This window comes from Lissotriton helveticus, chromosome 3_1 (genome assembly GCF_964261635.1).
Source record: "Lissotriton helveticus chromosome 3_1, aLisHel1.1, whole genome shotgun sequence".
NCBI classification, from domain to species: Eukaryota; Metazoa; Chordata; class Amphibia; order Caudata; family Salamandridae; genus Lissotriton; species Lissotriton helveticus.
Window position 1 is genome coordinate 58,396,906 of NC_136061.1, and position 19,877 is coordinate 58,416,782.

The 19,877-nt window shown below is 47.8% G+C and overlaps 1 protein-coding gene across 2 annotated transcripts in view; it reads right to left on the reverse strand.

Annotated features, from left to right (window-relative positions):
- The window catches only part of WNT10A (Wnt family member 10A), a 341,199-nt gene that overhangs the window by 117,330 nt on the left and 203,992 nt on the right, over positions 1-19,877 (reverse strand). The window contains exon 1 of one of the 2 annotated variants that reach the window (XM_078679222.1): positions 4,265-4,721. The exons of the other annotated variant lie outside the window; for it this stretch is intronic. Within the exon in view, the coding sequence (XP_078535348.1) occupies positions 4,265-4,329 (65 nt within the window). The 5' untranslated portion in view covers positions 4,330-4,721. Of the gene's footprint in view, positions 1-4,264; positions 4,722-19,877 lie in introns of those variants that run through there. 2 annotated transcript variants of the gene reach the window in all.

Sequence of the window (19,877 nt, forward strand, 5' to 3'; positions counted from 1 at the left end):
GGAGACCCCCCACAGGCCCGGAGAGTCCGGTGCTGCTGGGGTGACTGGCAGCCAGTCTGGAGACCCCCACAGGTTCGGAGAGTCCGGTGCTGCTGGGGTGACTGGCAGCCAGTCTGGAGACCCCCACAGGTTCGGAGAGTCCGGTGCTGCTGGGGTGACTGGCAGCCAGTCTGGAGACCCCCACAGGTTCGGAGAGTCCGGTGCTGCTGGGGTGACTGGCAGCCAGTCTGGAGACCCCCCACAGGCCCGGAGAGTCCGGTGCTGCTGGGGTGACTGGCAGCCAGTCTGGAGACCCCCACAGGTTCGGAGAGTCCGGTGCTGCTGGGGTGACTGGCAGCCAGTCTGGAGACCCCCACAGGTTCGGAGAGTCCGGTGCTGCTGGGGTGACTGGCAGCCAGTCTGGAGACCCCCACAGGTTCGGAGAGTCCGGTGCTGCTGGGGTGACTGGCAGCCAGTCTGGAGACCCCCACAGGCCCAGAGAGTCCGGTGCTGCTGGGGTGACTGGCAGCCAGTCTGGAGACCCCCACAGGCCCAGAGAGGCCGGTGCTGCTGGGGTGACTGGCAGCCAGTCTGGAGACCCCCGCAGGCCCAGAGAGTCCGGTGCTGCTGGGGTGACTGGCAGCCAGTCTGGAGACCCCCACAGGCCCAGAGAGGCCGGTGCTGCTGGGGGGACTGGCAGCCAGTCTGGAGACCCCCACAGGTTCGGAGAGTCCGGTGCTGCTGGGGGGACTGGCAGCCAGTCTGGAGACCCCCACAGGTTCGGAGAGTCCGGTGCTGCTGGGGGGACTGGCAGCCAGTCTGGAGACCCCCACAGCCCTGAGAGTCCGGTGCTGCTGGGGTGACTGGCAGCCAGTCTGGAGACCCCCACAGGTTCGGAGAGTCCGGTGCTGCTGGGGTGACTGGCAGCCAGTCTGGAGACCCCCCACAGGCCCGGAGAGTCCGGTGCTGCTGGGGTGACTGGCAGCCAGTCTGGAGACCCCCACAGGTTCGGAGAGTCCGGTGCTGCTGGGGTGACTGGCAGCCAGTCTGGAGACCCCCACAGGTTCGGAGAGTCCGGTGCTGCTGGGGGGACTGGCAGCCAGTCTGGAGACCCCCACAGCCCTGAGAGTCCGGTGCTGCTGGGGTGACTGGCAGCCAGTCTGGAGACCCCCACAGGTTCGGAGAGTCCGGTGCTGCTGGGGTGACTGGCAGCCAGTCTGGAGACCCCCACAGGCCCGGAGAGTCCGGTGCTGCTGGGGTGACTGGCAGCCAGTCTGGAGACCCCCACAGGCCCAGAGAGTCCGGTGCTGCTGGGGTGACTGGCAGCCAGTCTGGAGACCCCCACAGGTTCGGAGAGTCCGGTGCTGCTGGGGTGACTGGCAGCCAGTCTGGAGACCCCCACAGGTTCGGAGAGTCCGGTGCTGCTGGGGTGACTGGCAGCCAGTCTGGAGACCCCCACAGGCCCAGAGAGTCCGGTGCTGCTGGGGTGACTGGCAGCCAGTCTGGAGACCCCCACAGGTTCGGAGAGTCCGGTGCTGCTGGGGTGACTGGCAGCCAGTCTGGAGACCCCCACAGGTTCGGAGAGTCCGGTGCTGCTGGGGGGACTGGCAGCCAGTCTGGGGACCCCCACAGGCCCGGAGAGTCCGGTGCTGCTGGGGTGACTGGCAGCCAGTCTGGAGACCCCCCACAGGCCCGGAGAGTCCGGTGCTGCTGGGGTGACTGACAGCCAGTCTGGAGACCCCCACAGGTTCGGAGAGTCCGGTGCTGCTGGGGTGACTGGCAGCCAGTCTGGAGACCCCCACAGGCCCAGAGAGTCCGGTGCTGCTGGGGTGACTGGCAGCCAGTCTGGAGACCCCCACAGGTTCGGAGAGTCCGGTGCTGCTGGGGTGACTGGCAGCCAGTCTGGGGACCCCCACAGGCCCGGAGAGTCCGGTGCTGCTGGGGTGACTGGCAGCCAGTCTGGAGACCCCCACAGGCCCGGAGAGTCCGGTGCTGCTGGGGTGACTGGCAGCCAGTCTGGAGACCCCCACAGGTTCGGAGAGTCCGGTGCTGCTGGGGTGACTGGCAGCCAGTCTGGAGACCCCCACAGGCCCAGAGAGTCCGGTGCTGCTGGGGTGACTGGCAGCCAGTCTGGAGACCCCCACAGGCCCGGAGAGTCCGGTGCTGCTGGGGTGACTGGCAGCCAGTCTGGAGACCCCCACAGGTTCGGAGAGTCCGGTGCTGCTGGGGTGACTGGCAGCCAGTCTGGAGACCCCCACAGGTTCGGAGAGTCCGGTGCTGCTGGGGGGACTGGCAGCCAGTCTGGTGACCCCCACAGGCCCGGAGAGTCCGGTGCTGCTGGGGGGACTGGCAGCCAGTCTGGAGACCCCCACAGGCACGAGACAACACAGCATGGGGCCAGCCTGAATTAATTATATTCAGGGCCTATCGAATTATGCGGCAGTGGAGGACCACATTATAGGCAGAGTTGACTAAATCATGTGCCAAGAAAGGACACATTGTGTAGTGTACTGCGGTACATACATTAGTAAGCTTCACTAATTTGTCATTTTTGTTACCCTTGTTAACACCATACGGGCTGGTTCATTTTATTAATATCAGTTTAACCCCTAAATACAGGAATCAGTACCCTCTGAAGTAGCGCGTTATTAACTTTGATACGTCTTAAATAGGAATATGTTTTTGTTAAAATCTGCAAATTATGCAGAATATGAAGGACTTTGTGGTAAATGCGGCAAATCCACAATTATGTAGAAAACTCCACAGCGGCAGAATCACATAATTCCAGCGGCCTTGCTTTTATTTGCAGGACATAATGAGCGTGTGCGGCGCCCTCTTGAATTCTGTACTCTACTCCGCACAGAGCCCATAGTATAACTCAACACCCCATCACCGTGTGTGCATCACACAGTGCAGCATAGTGTGGCATAAGAGGACAGAAAACCGGGGGACTTGGCGACATTATACTGTTCAGTCTGACCCAAAATAGAAGTGCATAACACGCACAGCTTAACATAAGAAAACAGATAACAAAGCATAAAACATAAGCACAGCATATTAAATAGCACATCACACACAGCACCTAAGATATAGAAAAGAATCATATATAACACAGCACAGCATAGAACATAGCAGAGCACAACAGCACATTAGACATAGCTAAGACATACGCAGCATAGCACAGCATAATTTAGGAGACAGAGCAGCATATCAACACATCGCACTATAACACGAGAAATAGCAAATCGTGGACAGACTATACCAGAGGACAGCCAGCAGGATCTATAGCATGTAGCATAGCACAGAACAACACATGGCACAATGTATTAAATAACAAAACATACAAGAACACATAGTATAACATTGCAAATCATGGCATAGCGTGTACCAGAGGACAGCCAGCTGGATATACACCATAGCATATAGCATAGCATAGGGAAAGTATACTATATGCCAAAACATTTAATAACATATAGTATAACATAACAAATCATGGCATAGACTATACCAGACGACAGCATGATATACACCATAACATACAGCATAGAGCAGAACAACGCATAACACAGGGCAGCGGAGCATAGCACAAACTAATAGATAACAAACGTATGATCGCATATAGCATACAATAGCAACGCAAAACATAGAATATACCAGAGCACAGCAAGATATGCACCAGGACATACAGCCCAGCGCGTGACAACACAAAACATACACATGGCAGAATATAATAAATAAAGCGTATCATTACATAACAAAGCATAACCCAACACCCACTTCACTTGGGTGTAGCGCTTTATGAAGAGAAGCGCTGCTGGTTAAACTGGAGACTGCCAGACCATACGTACTGGGTGCAAACCCCAGACCCCCAACTTAACTGAACTGTGAAGTGTAAGGCAAACCGTCCCATGCGCATGTCACCCCATCGGCGTGCCAGCCCTGGGCACCGGCTGCATGTGCCTCGACTCCCCCATCTGCCAAGCGCTATACGTGCCTGAAGCCGTGATCGCGCAAAGTGTGTACACAAGAAGACACATTCATCCACTGACTGTAACTTAGCAAAGCGCAACAACCTCACATGGCCTGGGCAAGGAGCAGGGCGGCGCACGACGCTTTCTGGGGTCTCTATGCGATATGCCTATGCATCACCGAGCGCGCTCCCGCACTGTGCCACTGTTAGAGGCGGTGACAGCGCTATGTCAAGCACGTATTATTATCACAATTATGAACATTCATTGTCGGGCATAAGATGTATGTGTCTGGCCCTCCCCGGTTCTGCACTCACCTCCTCAGGCAGAGCAGCAGGCCACAGACCAGCAGCAGCCCCCTCGAAGGCAGGCACCCCCCCATCCTCTTCCCGGCCACAAGTCCAACAGCTGGCCCGGTTCAGCCCACGCACTTCCAAGCTCCTCCGGGCGCGGGGTCTGTGCACGGGGGGCCCTCCTTCTCCGACGATGACAGCCCCAAAGCCACCAAGGAACAACAACAAGAAGTGATGAAGGGCGTTCTTTCCCAAAGCCCTCGTTCCCAGAAACGACCTCACACACAGCACAAAAAGTACAAGTCCAGCTGTTGGCCTTCCAGGAACCCTCTACTGTGTCATCGTGAGATTCATGCGATCCGGATGGGGGCCTGTGGAAACCCCAGATTGCAGAAGCGACCCCACTGTTCTCAGGGGAAAAAAGCCCCCTGACAGAGCAAAATACACCGTTCTTCACGTGACCTCAATAGTAGCCTTCCAATTTGGATCGATATAGCAGCCAAGGAGCTTGGAGACTAAGGGATGTGTCAAGGGTCACACTATGTCGGTGAAGTGAGATAGCCGGGATTACGAGTCGGCAATTGACAGTTCCAGCGGCATATGAGACGTCCTCCACGTTTTTGCCCTGATAGCGCTTCGAGGCCGCCTCGGACTGCGCCTCTTGTCTTCTGACTCTCACTGGAATAATCGGTGTTTCCAGACAGGAGTTCTAAGGTGCGTCCTGCTGTGGATGACAGTTCTGGTGGGACCCTCCGTTCCTCGAAGGCGCCGAGCCTGCACCGCTCTCGCCTCTCTCTCCCTCTCTCCTGGGGGTCGTGCTCCGAGCCCACCTCCCTGCTGGCGCCGCTGCCTCTGATCCGCGCTGCTCCCACCTTCTGCTTTAAAGGCGCTGCACTGGCAGCGCGTGGAGCTGCCGCCCCTGCGCCCTCCTAATTACCCCACTCAGACACAACTCGCAGGCAGCCCTCCCTTCCCACCACTCCCTCCACCTCCGCCCCTTCCAGCGAGGACTGAACAGAAGCAACTTCAGGAAAGAAGCTGGAGGAGCGGCAGGTCTCAGCAGGCGCCAAGAGGCGGCCGCGCTGCAGCCGGCGCTATAAAGAGCCCATGCGGCCTGTGCACTTCGTGGATGACAGAAGTATATTTAATGAACAAAAGCACGAGGCAGGGCCCTGCAATTACAACACCTTATACTCAGTGGATTAACTTGGTGTGTGCATGTGTTACGCACGAACCAATGGATGGATGAATGCGTCACCTTGCATAGCGCAGCCCCAAAAGGTAAATTCCATTCATTCGAGGCGCTTCTGCCTTAGACGAGTAGGATGTGGAGAATTCAAACACGAAGTGTTCTTCCTCTCTCCGCCACTGGCCTCTTGGCGCTACAAACGTGCGTGTGAGGGCTGCGGCCTGGAAGGGTGGGACGCCAGGCCCGTGTGAGGGGTGCCGAGCCCCCTGCGCGCTCCCGCGCCCCTGCTCTCCGCAGCAGGCACCTCACTCACCTGGGCTCAGCGCTCAGGCGGGCGCAGCCGGGACAGGCCCAGGCAGGCGGTGCTATCCGCCATCTCTGGCTGCTCTCACCGCCCCACCCAGGGCCCAGGGAGAGACTGCGGCGGAGCGCCTGCAGGGGGCACCCGCCGGGGGAGGGAGGTGGCTGAGCCTGGCGAGGGGCCCCGAATAGCGAGCAGCGCCAGGCGCAGCTCCTCGGGGCGCATATATATATGTGTATAGCACACGAGTGTCTTACTCCCGGGAGATCACCGGGGATTGGAGGGGAAATCCCTCGTCTCTCCAAGTATAGGATTGACTCCCCCACCCCCCAACAATATCTGCCCATTCGCCGATAGTGACATGGTGTTAGCAATATTGGCATGAGTTACCCCGCAGGGAGCTGGCACTGCCATCACTGGATGAGCAGGCGAGGGCTGGGAGAGCTTGACGCTTTCATATTGCCAATGACAGGGAGTGCCAGCAGCGGAGGCACTGATCAGAATGGGCAGCTGGGACACAGCAACACCCGACAGTGAGAGCAGTGAGATTACTACTCAGAGCAAGCAGTGCCAACAGTGGGTATACTGCTAGGAGCTGGCAATGCTAGTATGGGGGTTTCTGCTCAGAATCGGCAGCGCTAGCAGTGGATATACTGCTCAGAGCTGGCATGCTAGCAGTGGGTATACTGCTCAGAGCTGGCTTGCAAGCAGCAGTTGGTATACTACTAAGAGCTGGCAGTCCCAGGAATAGGTATACTGCTCAGAGCCGGCGTGCTAGCAGTAGTTGGTATACTGCTCAGAGTTGGCAGTGTAAGCAGTGGGTATACTGCTAGGAGCCGACAGTGATAGTAGGGGGGTTGCTGCTCAGAATCAGCAGTGGTAGCAGTGGATATACTGTTCAGAGCTGGTAGGGCTAGCAGTGGTTAAATTGCTCAGAGCCGGCACTGCTAACACTGGGTATACTGCTCAGAGCCAGCAGTGCTAGCTGTGGGTGCACTGCTCAGAGCTGGCAGAGCTTGAAGTGGGTATGCTGCTCATGCCTGACAGTGCTAGCAGTGACTATACTGCTCAGAATGGGCAGTGCTAGCAGTGGGTATAGTGCTCATACCTGGCAGGGTAGCAGTGAGTATACTGCTCAGAGCGGACAGTGCTAGCAGTGGGTGTAGTGCTCATATCTGACAGTGCTAGCAGTGACTATACTGCTCAGAGTGGGCAGTGCTAGCAGTGTGTATAGTGCTCATACCTGGCAGTGGTAGCAGGGTGTATAATGCTCTGAGCGGGCAGTGCTAGCAGAGGGTATACTGCTCATACCTGGCAGTGATAGCAGTCAGTAAACTGCTCAGGGCGGGCAGTGCTAGCAGTAGGTATACTGCTCAGAGCGGGCAGTGCTAGCAGTGTGTATACTGCTCAGCCCTGGCAGGGGTAGCAGTGAGTATACTGCTCAGAGCGGGCAGTGCTAGCAGTGAGTATACTGCTCAGAGCAGGCAGTGCTAGCAGTAGGTATATTGCTCAGACCCGGTAGTGCTAGCAGAGGGTATACTGCTCAGAGCGGGCAGTGCTAGCAGTAGGTATACTGCGCAGACCTGGTAGTGTTAGCAGTGGGTATAGTGCTCTGAGCGGGCAGTGCTAGCCGTAGAGATAATGCGCAGACCGGGTGGTGCTAGCAGTGAGTATACTGCTCAGAGCAGACAGTGCTAGCAGTAGGTATACTGAGCAGACCTGGTAGTGCTAGCAGTGGGTATAGTGCTCTGAGAAGACAGTGCTAGCAGTGGGTGTACTGCTCATACCTGGCAGTGGGTGCAGTGAGTATACTGATCAGAGCGGGCAGTGCTAGCAGTAGGTATACTGCTCAGACCTGGTAGTGCTAGCAGTGGGTAACAGTGGGTATATTGCGCAGAGCGGGCAGTGCTAGCAGTAGGTATTCTGCTCAGATCTGGTAGTGCTAGCAGTGGGTAACAGTGGGTATATTGCACAGACCTGGTAGTGCTAGCTGTGGGTATAGTGCTCAGAGCGGGCAGTGCAATCAGTGAGTATACTGCTGTCATCCTACACTCAGTAGCATAACAGGCCTCCACAACCCCTGTGGAGCGTGGGGGCGAGCTCCAGGGTGCCACCTCAGCACAGTACCCTGGAGCAAGAGCTTGGCTGACTCCGGGGGTGTTAAGGGGGGGTCCATGTACTTTGCAAGGGGGGGGGGCCCTCAAGTTTCATTGAGCCGCTGCCTACAGTAGGGAAGGATCTCCCAGTCAGCAGTAGTAACCGTAGGTATAATGTTTACAACTGGCTGTGCTAGCAGTGAGTATAAAGCTTAGTGCTGGCAGAGGGTATAGTGCTCTAAGTCAGCAATAGTAACAGTGGGAATACTACTCACAGCTGAGAATGCTAACAGTGGGTATACTACTCACAGCCTGAAAAGGTAACAAAGGGTATAACGCTCACACACAGCAGCGGTCACACTGGATATACTACTCACAGCTGGCAGGGGATATAGTGCTCAAAGTCAGCAGTAGTAGCAAAGGGAATACCACTCAGAGCAGGCAATGGTAACAATGAATATACTACCCACAGCTGGCAGTTGTGTAGTGTAGTGTAGTCCTATATTCCCAATAGGCTCTGCGCATTGGAATAATATATACTATAGATTTGACGTAAGACTTGGGTCGACTAGGTCTCTATCGAATATATTAGACTTAATTGTGAGTGCCGGCTAGCTCAGAGGTCACTAGAAACTTTCTCAAATAAACAAGAAGGGATTAGTTTCTGACAACCGCATAAACATGACAACTTTGTTTCCCCAAGATAAAACGTATCTTCAGAGTCATGGAAACAATAGATAGATATTTCCCTCAGTCAATCGTGCATGCTTCGTTTCACCAGGGGTGCAGAGAAATAGAGAGACTGGCGTTTTCAATAAAAAAGTATTTATTGAACAGTCTTCTTTCTCATGCAGAAGAAATGAACTGCTACAATCGTAATACTGGCTGTAAAGTATAATGCGTACAGCAAGAAGAGTATTATGAAATAATACTGTAAACGCATGGTATGGTTTCTAAGCCATAAAATACATAGAATACATACATTAAATACATAAGGACTAAAAGTACTCAACTGGTGCTTCTAAAATACGCCTACCCCGGTGTACTTAACCTAAGTCTAGTACGAGGGAAGAAGTAAGTGTGGTGTAGCATAAGTTTAGTATTCTTTCGCTAAGAATCTATCCAACATTTTTCTTAGGGTCTAATCAGCTCCATACCTTGGTTTAGAATGAAGGAGGTCTGGTATCTCTCTGTCACAGGACTCGATTTCCCAACACCCCGCAAGGGGAGCTTAGAAACACTGGAGCTGGATTTCTCGGCAAGAGAAAAGACAGCGACTCTCTCAGTGCGTCTGCTGGAGGGTCGGCTTCGTTCGGCACTTGCTGCAGCGAGATGCGTCGGGCAAGTAGATAGTCGAACTGCTTCAAACCACTGTGTGTTTGCTAGGGCAAGTGTGGGTATATTTATACCTTGAAGGTGTCAAGTTTGACGTAAGGTTGGACATAATAACGTCATCAAAGAGTCTCAGTTTTTTAAAAACTCCTTGAGTTCTTCGATAAATCAATATTCAAGCAGGGGGAAAACCCTGCTGAAGGCGAGTTTTCCAAGAAATCGTTGTGGATTTTCGGAACTAGTGGAAGTAGCCTTGCCATATTTGGACTGCATGAGCTATGACTAAATCAGGTTATGATTTCTATGCCTATATAAGGATAGGGTGATTAATACCTATATAAGGGCATGAATCAGGAAAATTACACAAGGGTCCTAAAATGCTATACAACACCCACTCCACTTTATTATGTTCGACATTACTAAATTCCAAGCACTTAAAACATATCTAAAGCATGTGTTTACAATCCCTCCCAAAATACACAATGCATTTGAAATGGTTGCACACGAAAAAATGAGCATTTGTACTGTAAGTATGTAAGGAACGATTTCATTCTAAGCATATGGTATGATTTTGAAATGCAAACTAAATGAATCATGAAATTACATTCATGAAATGGCTCTTGGTTACAGAAGAAAAAAATGAGACCATTCCATAGCAGAATATATAAACTGTTATTGTATTAAGGACAAGGCTAAATATTGTCTCTAGGAAGGGTTCATAAGAATTTCTTGTTCTCTAAGAATAGTTCTACTTTAAGCAGATTACTTTGTGCCAAAAAAAATTCAGTTTCGGAAAAGTCAAATTGAATCGTAGAAAAAGTTGAGTTCCAAAGTTAGAAGATTTGTTTTGAAAAGTGAAGGTCGAATTCAGAGTTCATGGAACGCTGTGTGCTAATTTCAAAAGTTATTCTCGCTGTTAGGAGAAAACATCAAATCGTCTAAGCTGGCAAAGAAATCGTCTACCACTTCCGGTGAAAGTTGAACCACTTCATTAAGTAGATCAATCGTACACAGATGAGAAGCATCGCCGTCAGCGTCAACAGCATAAGCGACGTTCATAGTAGATGGTATCTGTGTGCCTATTGGTCCACGCATCTCACTGGCAGCAGGTTGCGTCTGTGAGACCTCGATGAATGCCGTCATCAGGATCGGTAGCTGTTGGGGGTAATACGATGCATGAGCCATTACCGAACCAAGCAAAGCGTCAACATCCGTTGGCAGTGCTGATGGAAGTGTCAGACAAATATCTAACACGCATTCCTCTCCACAAAGTAGGCATCGTAGAACAGGTAAGATGCAATCTTGCCAGATTGGTCTGAACTAAAGGAACCAAGTGGTATTCAGATCTCTTAAACGAGCCAAGCCAAGAATCTGTGTTATTCGGTCACGATACTGCATCGCCAGAAGAGCATTTTCCATGGTAATCTGGGTATCGCTGTTGACTGGACTTGCTATATCGGAGCAGAAGAAATAAAAATAGTATCACTGCTACGAGTCCCAAGATGAGAGGCAGGCCGCCGAACACAGAGTGCACGAAATTTGGAAAAATGCCTTGGACTGCTTCAAAGGGTGCTAACAGTCCAGAAAAAACTGCCTTAAACACACGTACAATACCACTGGTATCAGACATGTTTAAGATACGACCTAACATGTCTGGGAAATGTATTGGACAGTTTGTTGATAATAGGGCATGTATCTCCGCAGAGGACCTTGCAACTTGCAGATCATACGTTTCTTTGGACGAGGTCAGTGGCGCAGTTTTGTGTAAAAGAATAACTTTCATTCTTCTTAAAGTATCAATCCGTATAGAAGAGATGTTCAATGAAGGTCATAGCGGCGACTCCCTGTCTGTCTTTCTTTTAGGAAACAATACTTGCATACAACAAGTGACCCTGGCTGACACACTAACGAGATAGGCTATTCCTGGCATCATTCCACAACAGCTGTGATCATTCTACATTATGTAGCTACCGTTGGATAGCTGCCTAAAAACTGGATCTATCATGGCTGCTGGGGAACCCTGCAGGATGGCAAGAAAGGTTATTTGAAGAACCCTCGCAGGCTCCGTGTAAATTAATACCTGGACACATAAGTGTACCGCTAAGTGAAGGTTTGCAATTATTACCACTAAGAAATATTTCCTTTCCCCCACTCCAACATGTGTGTGTTTATGGTAAATCCCAGGTCGACTTAATGTATTCTTTACCCAACCTTTCATATAGGCCTGCTGGTATGTGTTTTAAGCAATACTGAAACTGGAAAATCGTCACTGGTATCGTGATGGTGCCATGTATTATCCATTCTATGGCTGGTTTCTCAGAAACGGTTAATGGTAATCTTTCCAGTTTTTCTATGCTCAGCACCGTATAGTCTGCTCCCCTCTGTGCCAAAGAGATTTATTTATCTGTAAGGTTAAATGCGGAAAACAATGACGTGGTGTTGATTAGACGCTATGGCACGTAGCCTGAACGAAGATTTTGTAACGCCCAGCCTAGCAGCATTATAGAACGTAATTAAGACTGGCCATGTTGTAACATTTAAATACAAAATATATACCAGCGTCTAAAGATTAGAGAAAGAAAGGTAATACTCAACAAGATTCAATTTTTTTTTCTCCAAAATAACATAACATTATGTGTATGGATTCCCATCACTCACCAAGCCTGGTGATTAGCTTCATCATTTGGGTATCCTTTTGTGAAAAATGACGGTCTTCAGAGCTCTGAAGACCGTCAGAGGTACCGACGGAGAGAGCGGTGCCTCCTTTATCCTGAGCTGTTGCCAGGTGGGGAGAGGCTTTGTCCTCCATACTCACAAGATCATTGTTGAGTCTACGAGGAATTCTGGATTGTGAGACGTTATACTCACACCATATCCTTTCCTTGTTTTAGAAACTTTAGGTTTATTGTAACAGCAGTAGCTTTATCATCTATAGAGGTCCTGATGAAAGCACATGGTCATTTTTTACCGTTGAGTGCTGAAACATGTTGACCACTTCGGTTTAGGACAGCTATTTGTTAAAACTGGTCCTTGAGTTCTGTTTTTAACCTTTGATCGTGACAGACACCAATAAAATTTACAGTCTGTTCATGCATCAATTTTACATTTTTTCACTTCACGTTTGCACTGCACTTACATATTGATCCCATATACTCTATTATTCACATTCTGCTCATCTTGGTAACCATACCTTTTTGACATCCTAGAGCTCTGATATCTATAGAGCAAGAATGTCATTTTTCACAAAAGGATACCCAAATGATGAAGCTAATCACCAGGCTTGGTGAGTGATGGGAATCCATACACATAGATTTTATGTTATTTTGGAGAAAAAAAATTTGAATCTTGTTTAGTATTACCTTTCTTTCTCTAATCTTTAGACGCTAGTATATATTTTGTATTTACATGTCAGTTTGGGGCTGCATATTCCAGTCAGTCTTTAAATCTTGGCCTCTGACCCTATCTAAACTTTTTTTGTGTGTCTTGTTCATGTTGTAACATTAGCAAGTCCTGTTCCATTATGTCTATGGCAGAGGATACAATGCTGTCCAAAGATGAAATTCTGGAGGACAGAGTCGTTAACCCATTGTCCACTACAGAGAGAGTTTTCTCTAAATTAATAGATCATTTTCTCGTATTCGTTCTGCAGTTTCCATTTGCGTGACTTTCCATGCTTCATGATAAGCAGCGTATATACCCGCGTATAAGAAAAGTTTTTGACGTGGTTTGCGAGGTCCTAGTAAGAAGTCTCTCAAATCAACGCCTTCTTCAAGTAAAGTTAAGTGTTGTTTTATTTCTGGAAGTGTGGATTTCTGTAGCCACTCAAGGCATAGTTTTCCTACAGTGTAAGTTGTTATTTTTATTTATTTATTAATTTTATAGTTTTATAGAGCGCGAACCAGACCCGTGAGGGTATCAGAGCACTTTACAGGATTAAGGGAGGAGGAATACAAAGCATAAGGATGGGAGGGATCACATTGGGGAAGTTTGGGATACATTGTAAGGGAGGAGCATGCAGTATATAGTTCAAGCTACATGTGGGGAAAAAAAGCAGGTAGATAAAAAATACAAGGGGCTGCATTATACATGAGGTGCGTGCCGTCAAAGGTCCAAGCTACGTGTGGGATCAATATGCAAGTAGTTAAAGCAGGAAGGTATAACATACACGCAGTCTGAGCTCATTGAGGGGATGATTGAAAGGTATTCATTAGGTGAAGGTATTTTCCCATTAGGAACGTTTTGGTCTCCTTTTTTAAAGTGTCCCAAGACGGAAGTCTTCTAATGGAGGGTGGGAGGGAGTTTCAGATTCTTGGTGCGGCCCCAGAAAAGGCCAGATTGTAGGTTTTTTTCTTCTGAAAGCGTGCTGGTTGCAGCAGTAGGTCATTGGCAGATCGGAAGTTTCTGGTTCCTCCGGATATCACGAGTTTTTGTGTGAGAAATGATGGGGAATTGGAGTACAGGGCTTTGTGAGTAATGCAGGCCAGTTTAATTGTATTCTGGCCTCAAGGGGAAGCCAGTTCAGTGCTTTGAGGTGGGGAGAGATGTGGTCAATTTTTTTTGAGCCTGTTAGGAGTCTGGCGGCGGTGTTGAGGCAGGCTTTCAATGGGGCCAGAGAGTTCTTGGGAAGCCCTGCACAAGTAGAGCAACCATATTCAAGTCTGGTAATGACTAGGGCATGGGTTACCATTTTAAGGTCGGACGCATCGAGGAAGGGTTTTAGGTTTCTTAGGTAGCTCAGGTGGAATGTAGTCGTTTTGGCCATAGAGTTATATGGCCTTTCATATTCAAGCTGCTGTCAAGGGTTATTCCAAGGGATTTTGCCGAGTCAACAATGGTAGGAGGGCAGTTTAGAGCAGTGATGGTCTTGATCCATTCCTGGATGTCCGGATTGGGTTTGGGTGGGGAGATCAGAAGAAATTCGGTTTTATTCGCGTTGAGTGTCAGCTGGTTGGCAGTGAGCCAATGGACTGTCAGCTTCAGGGCCTCGTTAAGGGAGAGAATGTCCTCAGGGGAAGAGATTTTTATGTAGACCTGTGTATCGCCACTGGCAGAAAGTTTTCTGCGAGGTTGTTTTGCGCCCGTGTTTTGAGGTTGTTTAATTGTTTTGAGTTAAGTTGTTAGTGGTGCGGAGTGGCCGCACTGTGTGTTTTTGAGAGAGTAGACAGAGTCAAGTAGTGGTGAACAAGTATTAGAATGTCAGAAGATCAAACATTTGCATACAGTGAGGAACATATTAAAAAATTGCTAGAGGCACCCCCTGTTTTCGCATCTGCTTCCTTAAGCGTCTCAGCAAAGAATCAAAATGAAACAGATAAGCTTCTAAGATTAAAGAAAAAACAAATTAGGACAGACCTACACGGACACTTTCTTCTCCAACACTTAAGAGCAGGAACCATCCCTGGTGGTTTACAAATCAAAAATGTTCCAGTAGTCTTTACGGAGGACCCAATCTACAAGAAGGGATATAGTTTCATTGAAACCAAATGTAGCAGAGACCTCATGGTCCTGACAATTGAAACAGCCCAACGACTCTCTAGCGACCAATTGAAGGAAATAGAAATTCTAGAATCAGAAATGAAAACAAATCAATTGATCACGGATTCAAAAACCCTCCTTGAAAAAGTCGAAAAGGAAATACTCGACTTTAAAGACTTTACAATAAATCAAAAGAGTAACCAGTTTGAAAAAGATACAAGGAACTTCTCATTCGAGAAAGTATACCCATTTCTTCAACAAGATTTCTACTCAAGACCGGAATCTCGACGTCATTTAGGAGAATTCCAAGGACGATCATCAAAAAACGTTATCACTTTTTCAGATACCTCGTCCTCTAGTGGCAGTGAAAGTGATAATAGTGACAAACGACGTAACGGCAACCAAAGAGGGGGCTTTCAACAACAACAACAACCTTTTTTAGGGAGAGGCCAACCGCAATCAAGAGGACGTCCCAGATACAACCAACAACCATGGGAAATGTCAACGCGCCGGCAAAACTACAAGAATTGGTAAAATCTCCAATATATAATCTTTCCAATAAAATTCTAACAATTGAAGAGATGAGTATTTTGGAAAAAGGCTTAACGTTTGTTCCAGCTAAATATACCAATTTTGTGAAACTAAAGACTGAAGCTATTGAGTTTTGCCGCAAAATAAAATTACAAACATTTTTTGCCAATACACCGATTGACCAACCAATTGAAACAACAGGCCTAAGAAAGAAATCATCTTTTTGCCCCCCTTCAAATAAAATCCCAAAAGAGGTAATCACTTTTGAAAAAACAATACTTTCAGCGATTACCAACATGGAACAGAAGAAGAAATGGGTAAAACATAACATCTCAAAATCTGAAAAAGTTGCTCTGGAAAGTCTTAAAAACGACAATACGGTCGTGATCAAGCAGGCAGACAAGGGGGGGGTCGATAGTCATTTGGGACACGGGTAAATATATCACCGAAGTTCTGAAACAACTAAACGATGAAAAGTGCTACAGGAAAGTCCCAAGGGACCCAACAACGGAACTTAAAAACCAACTAAAGGTAAATCTGGAAAAAGGATTCATGGAAGGACTTCTTGGAAAAAAGGAATTTGAATTTCTCCAATGTAAACACCCAAGGATTCCTCAATTTTATATCCTTCCTAAAATCCATAAGGACGAAACAGCACCACCTGGGAGACCGATAGTGTCGGGTTGCGAATCCATGCTAGAACCTATTTCCAAATTTGTCGATTATTTTCTCAAACCGTTCCTCCCCCAAGTTAAATCTTATTTAAGGGACACCACTGATTTCATCAATAAGCTTGAATCGATTGACTTTAATGAAGATTCACACTACTTGGTTACACTAGATGTGACTTCATTATATACTCAGATTCCTCAAACTGAAGGTCTGGAGGTGAATGCATCGTTTCTTGAGACCAGAGATAAACCGGTCCGAATACCAACAGAGTTCATCATAGAGTTGGCATCATTTGCCTTGAGAAAAAACGACTGCAACTTTAATGGGGAATTTTTCTTCCAAACAGGGGGAGTTGGCTATTCTTTTCATGTCCAAATTTGAGGATAAGTTCATTTACAAAGATAATCCATATGCACAACACATCTTGCACTGGAGTCGTTATATTGACGACGTGTTCGCCGTCTGGACAGGGGGCGAAGATGAACTACTACATTTCCATGAGTGGCTAAACAATCGCACTCACGAAATCAAATTCAGCCTAAATTATTCGAAACAAAAAATGGCTTTTCTGGACGTTGAGGTTTATCCATCTGATGGAAAATTGGTTACCACACTATACAAGAAACCTACCGACCGCAATAAAGCGTTACATTTTATAAGCAATCACCCCAGAAATCTAAAGGAAAATCTTCCATATGGACAGTTTCTGCGAATTAAAAGGAATTGCCATTTTAGAGATGAGTATGAGATTCATGCCAATCGACTAATACAAAACCTGCTGGAACGAGGTTATCCCAAAAAATTGTTGAGGCACTCTATGAAGAGAGCTTGGTGGACGCCGAGAGAGGAACTTTTAAAGAAAAAAGAAAAAATGCCACTTGAACGAATAGTGTGTGTCTCTACTTTCTGTCCTAATTCTAATCTTCTGAAGAAAGTCATAAATCAAAATTGGCATCTTGTCCAAAACCTGGACTTTTCATTAAAAGACAAACCCTTGTTTGCTTTTAAAAAAGACCAGAGTATTGCCAACCACCTGGTCCGTGCAGCTCTTCCCAAAAAGACACAACCATCAGTAAGATCGATGCTGAGTTTACCTCCAGTTCAAGGCCACCATAAATGTGGCACCTGTGTATGTTGCTCCACTACTGAAGAAGGAACACTATTTAAGCATAAGCAAACCTTCTGGAAACATGACGCATTTACAAATTGTAAATCGCGCTATGTGATATATGCGATTCGTTGTCCATGTAACATGGTTTATATTGGAAAAACGAACCAAGAAGTAAGGAGCAGAATTACACAACACAAATCAAGAATCAAAAACAATGAACAAACAGCACCTTTAGTAAATCACAGGAAAACTAAAAACCATACAGAATCTGAGATCAGATGGACAGTGATATCAAAAATTGAACCAGATCCTCGAGGAGGAGACATGGAAGAAAAACTTGCAAGAAGAGAAGCTATGCTTATCATTAAATTCAATACAGCAGTAGATGGCCTCAATGAAATTTCTGAAATATATAGGCTTTCATAAAACCAACCCAGAATGTGTCCGCACTAAGGGTCCTTTATGCCAGGACGGTACATACAAGCCAACCAAAGAATATACACTACGACTAACCAATGAAATCCTAAATACCAGCAATGTCTTTTGATTCAGCCGCTCTAATTTCCTCACTAATGATACCACAATTGGTTCAGACATAGGCTACAGCAAGCGTGACATCTGCCTGGAAGCTGCTACTACAATTCCCAGAAGCCATAGGAGGGGCCGCCGTAACTTGACGTTTACGGCGTGACGACGATCTTAATACCGGAAATCCGCCACAAGGAATGAAAGCGAGGTGGATGGAAAACAGAGGACGCTAACGCCGATCTAAATGGTAAGATTGAATACGGCGGTTGAATGCGAACATGCCAAGCGACAAGAGCACATGCGACCAGGCTCTGAACCAGTCTTTTTGAATCCCTCTCCTTTTTAGAAAACATGCTCGTAAATCGGAGCCTAAAGAATTGTGTGAAAACACCTTGGTACACCACAAGTAAGTCCCCGGCGAGCAAGTTCACTCACTAACTTTTTCAGTAAACACCCGATTTTGACGCTCTGCCTCTTTCCATTTCTGGCGTTTTAGGATCTAAAATAATTTCAACACACTCCATCCCAGGCAGTTACACGAATTTGAAACTGTGAGTATGAAATTCTGTCAAGCGACGGTCTTGGTTTTTAACTTTGGTAGTTGTTAGAACCTGGTTGTGTTTTCTTGAATGGCTAACTCAAGCCCCCCGTTTTTCCCTTTGATTACTTGCAGAACCCTCTTCTTACCTCGTTTTTGACACAAGGCAGAGGTAAGACAGATTTTTGGTGCACATGCGATGTAACAGCATGCCTCTAGTTTTGACCCTAAAACACCTTCCCTGTGTTTTTCAGATATGTGGTCCTGACGAGAACACCCCCTAATAAGGGTGTTCGAAACGCGTAGACCAGCCTTCTATGCAACCTTAGGAATCTTCAAAACTGTGAAATGTTGTAAAAACTAAAATTTACCCCAAGGTTGCGGTTCATTTCAAAGCAAAAATCATTCTAATAAAGTTTGAAAAAATTTATATTGTGTAAATAGGAAGTGTGAAAGACTCTAGCGAGGGGCCGGTAAGATCACCATTGATGAGAACTCTCTGTGAGCGGTTTCGGGGGAAGGATCTAAACCATTCAAGGACGGTGCCATCCAATCCCATCCTGAATTTGAGGCGTTCTAGGAGAATTTGGTTGTTCACCGTATCAAAGGAGGAGGAAAGGTCTAGAAGGATTAGGAGACAGGTTTTGTCTAGGTCTAGGGCTCGGAGGGAGTCATCCACAATGTGGAGGAGGGTGGTTTCCTTGCTGTGCCCAGGTCTGAAACCTGATTGGTAGTCATCTAGCAGGTGAAAGTTGTTGATATGTAGACTTGGTTGCTGTTGCACACATTTTTCCAGAACTTTGGCAAGGAGTGGGATGTTAGATATGGGTCTATAGTTCTCAGCGGCGGCAGGGTCCAGCGTGGGCTTTTTTAGGATGGGGACAACTTGGCCAGTCTTGAGCGAATCAGGGACTGAGCCCTGTAGGAGGGAGGCATTGATTATTCGGCCCAGGAAGGGATGATAGCCTGAGAGGCGGCAGCTAGGCAGTTAGAAGGGAGAGGATCATTAAAGTGATTGTTCGGTTTTAAGGAGGCAAGAATTCGCGAGATAGAGTGATTGTCATAGGCTTTAAAGTTGGACCAGTGCGCTCGGTTTTTTGGTGAGGTTTGGGAGGACAGTGTGAAGAGAGGAGGTGGAGTTGGCTGATTTTGATTTTAGTGGTGGGACGCGGATTTAAGTTCATTTCCTAGAGCAGAGATTTGTTCACAGAAGAAAGTTGAGAATTCCTTGCTTGATATTAGGTGTTTAGGTGTTTTTTTCGTGGTTTTCGCTAGTTTGTTGGATTGGTGTTTGACCAAGTCGAACAGTTTGCGAGGTCGATTTTTGGCGTTCTCCAGCTCAGTTCTGAAAAATTCTTTTTTTTTGGGTTGAGGATTTTCTTATTGTAGGCATTTCTGGCCTGTCGAAGGAGTTTAAGATGTGCTGTAGAAGGGTGTTGTTTCCAGGTTTGTTCCATCTGTCGAAGGATCTCCTCTCATTGTTGAGGGATCCGTTGAACCAGGGATTTCGGTCCTTGATCTGGGTTCTTTTTAATGTCGGTTATGGTGTAGGAATAATGGTCATCAGATTGGAGACCGATGTGCACTGTGGGGGAAGGGAGTTCAGACTCACAACGCGCTGCCACTTTCTCCTTGTCGAGGTTCTTGATGTCCCTAACCCATCGTTTGGGAGTCATAGGTTGAGGTGTCCATGATTTATGGGTGCTGGGCAGGAGGAAAGTGATGGCGTGGTGATGAGACCAATCACAAGGATCAATGGAGATAAGTTTGACCGCTGATTCCTTGACAATGATCCAGTCTAGGGTGGCACCTTTCGAATGAGTGGGGAGGGAGCAGGCTTGGGTAAGGGCTTGGTTGGACAAGA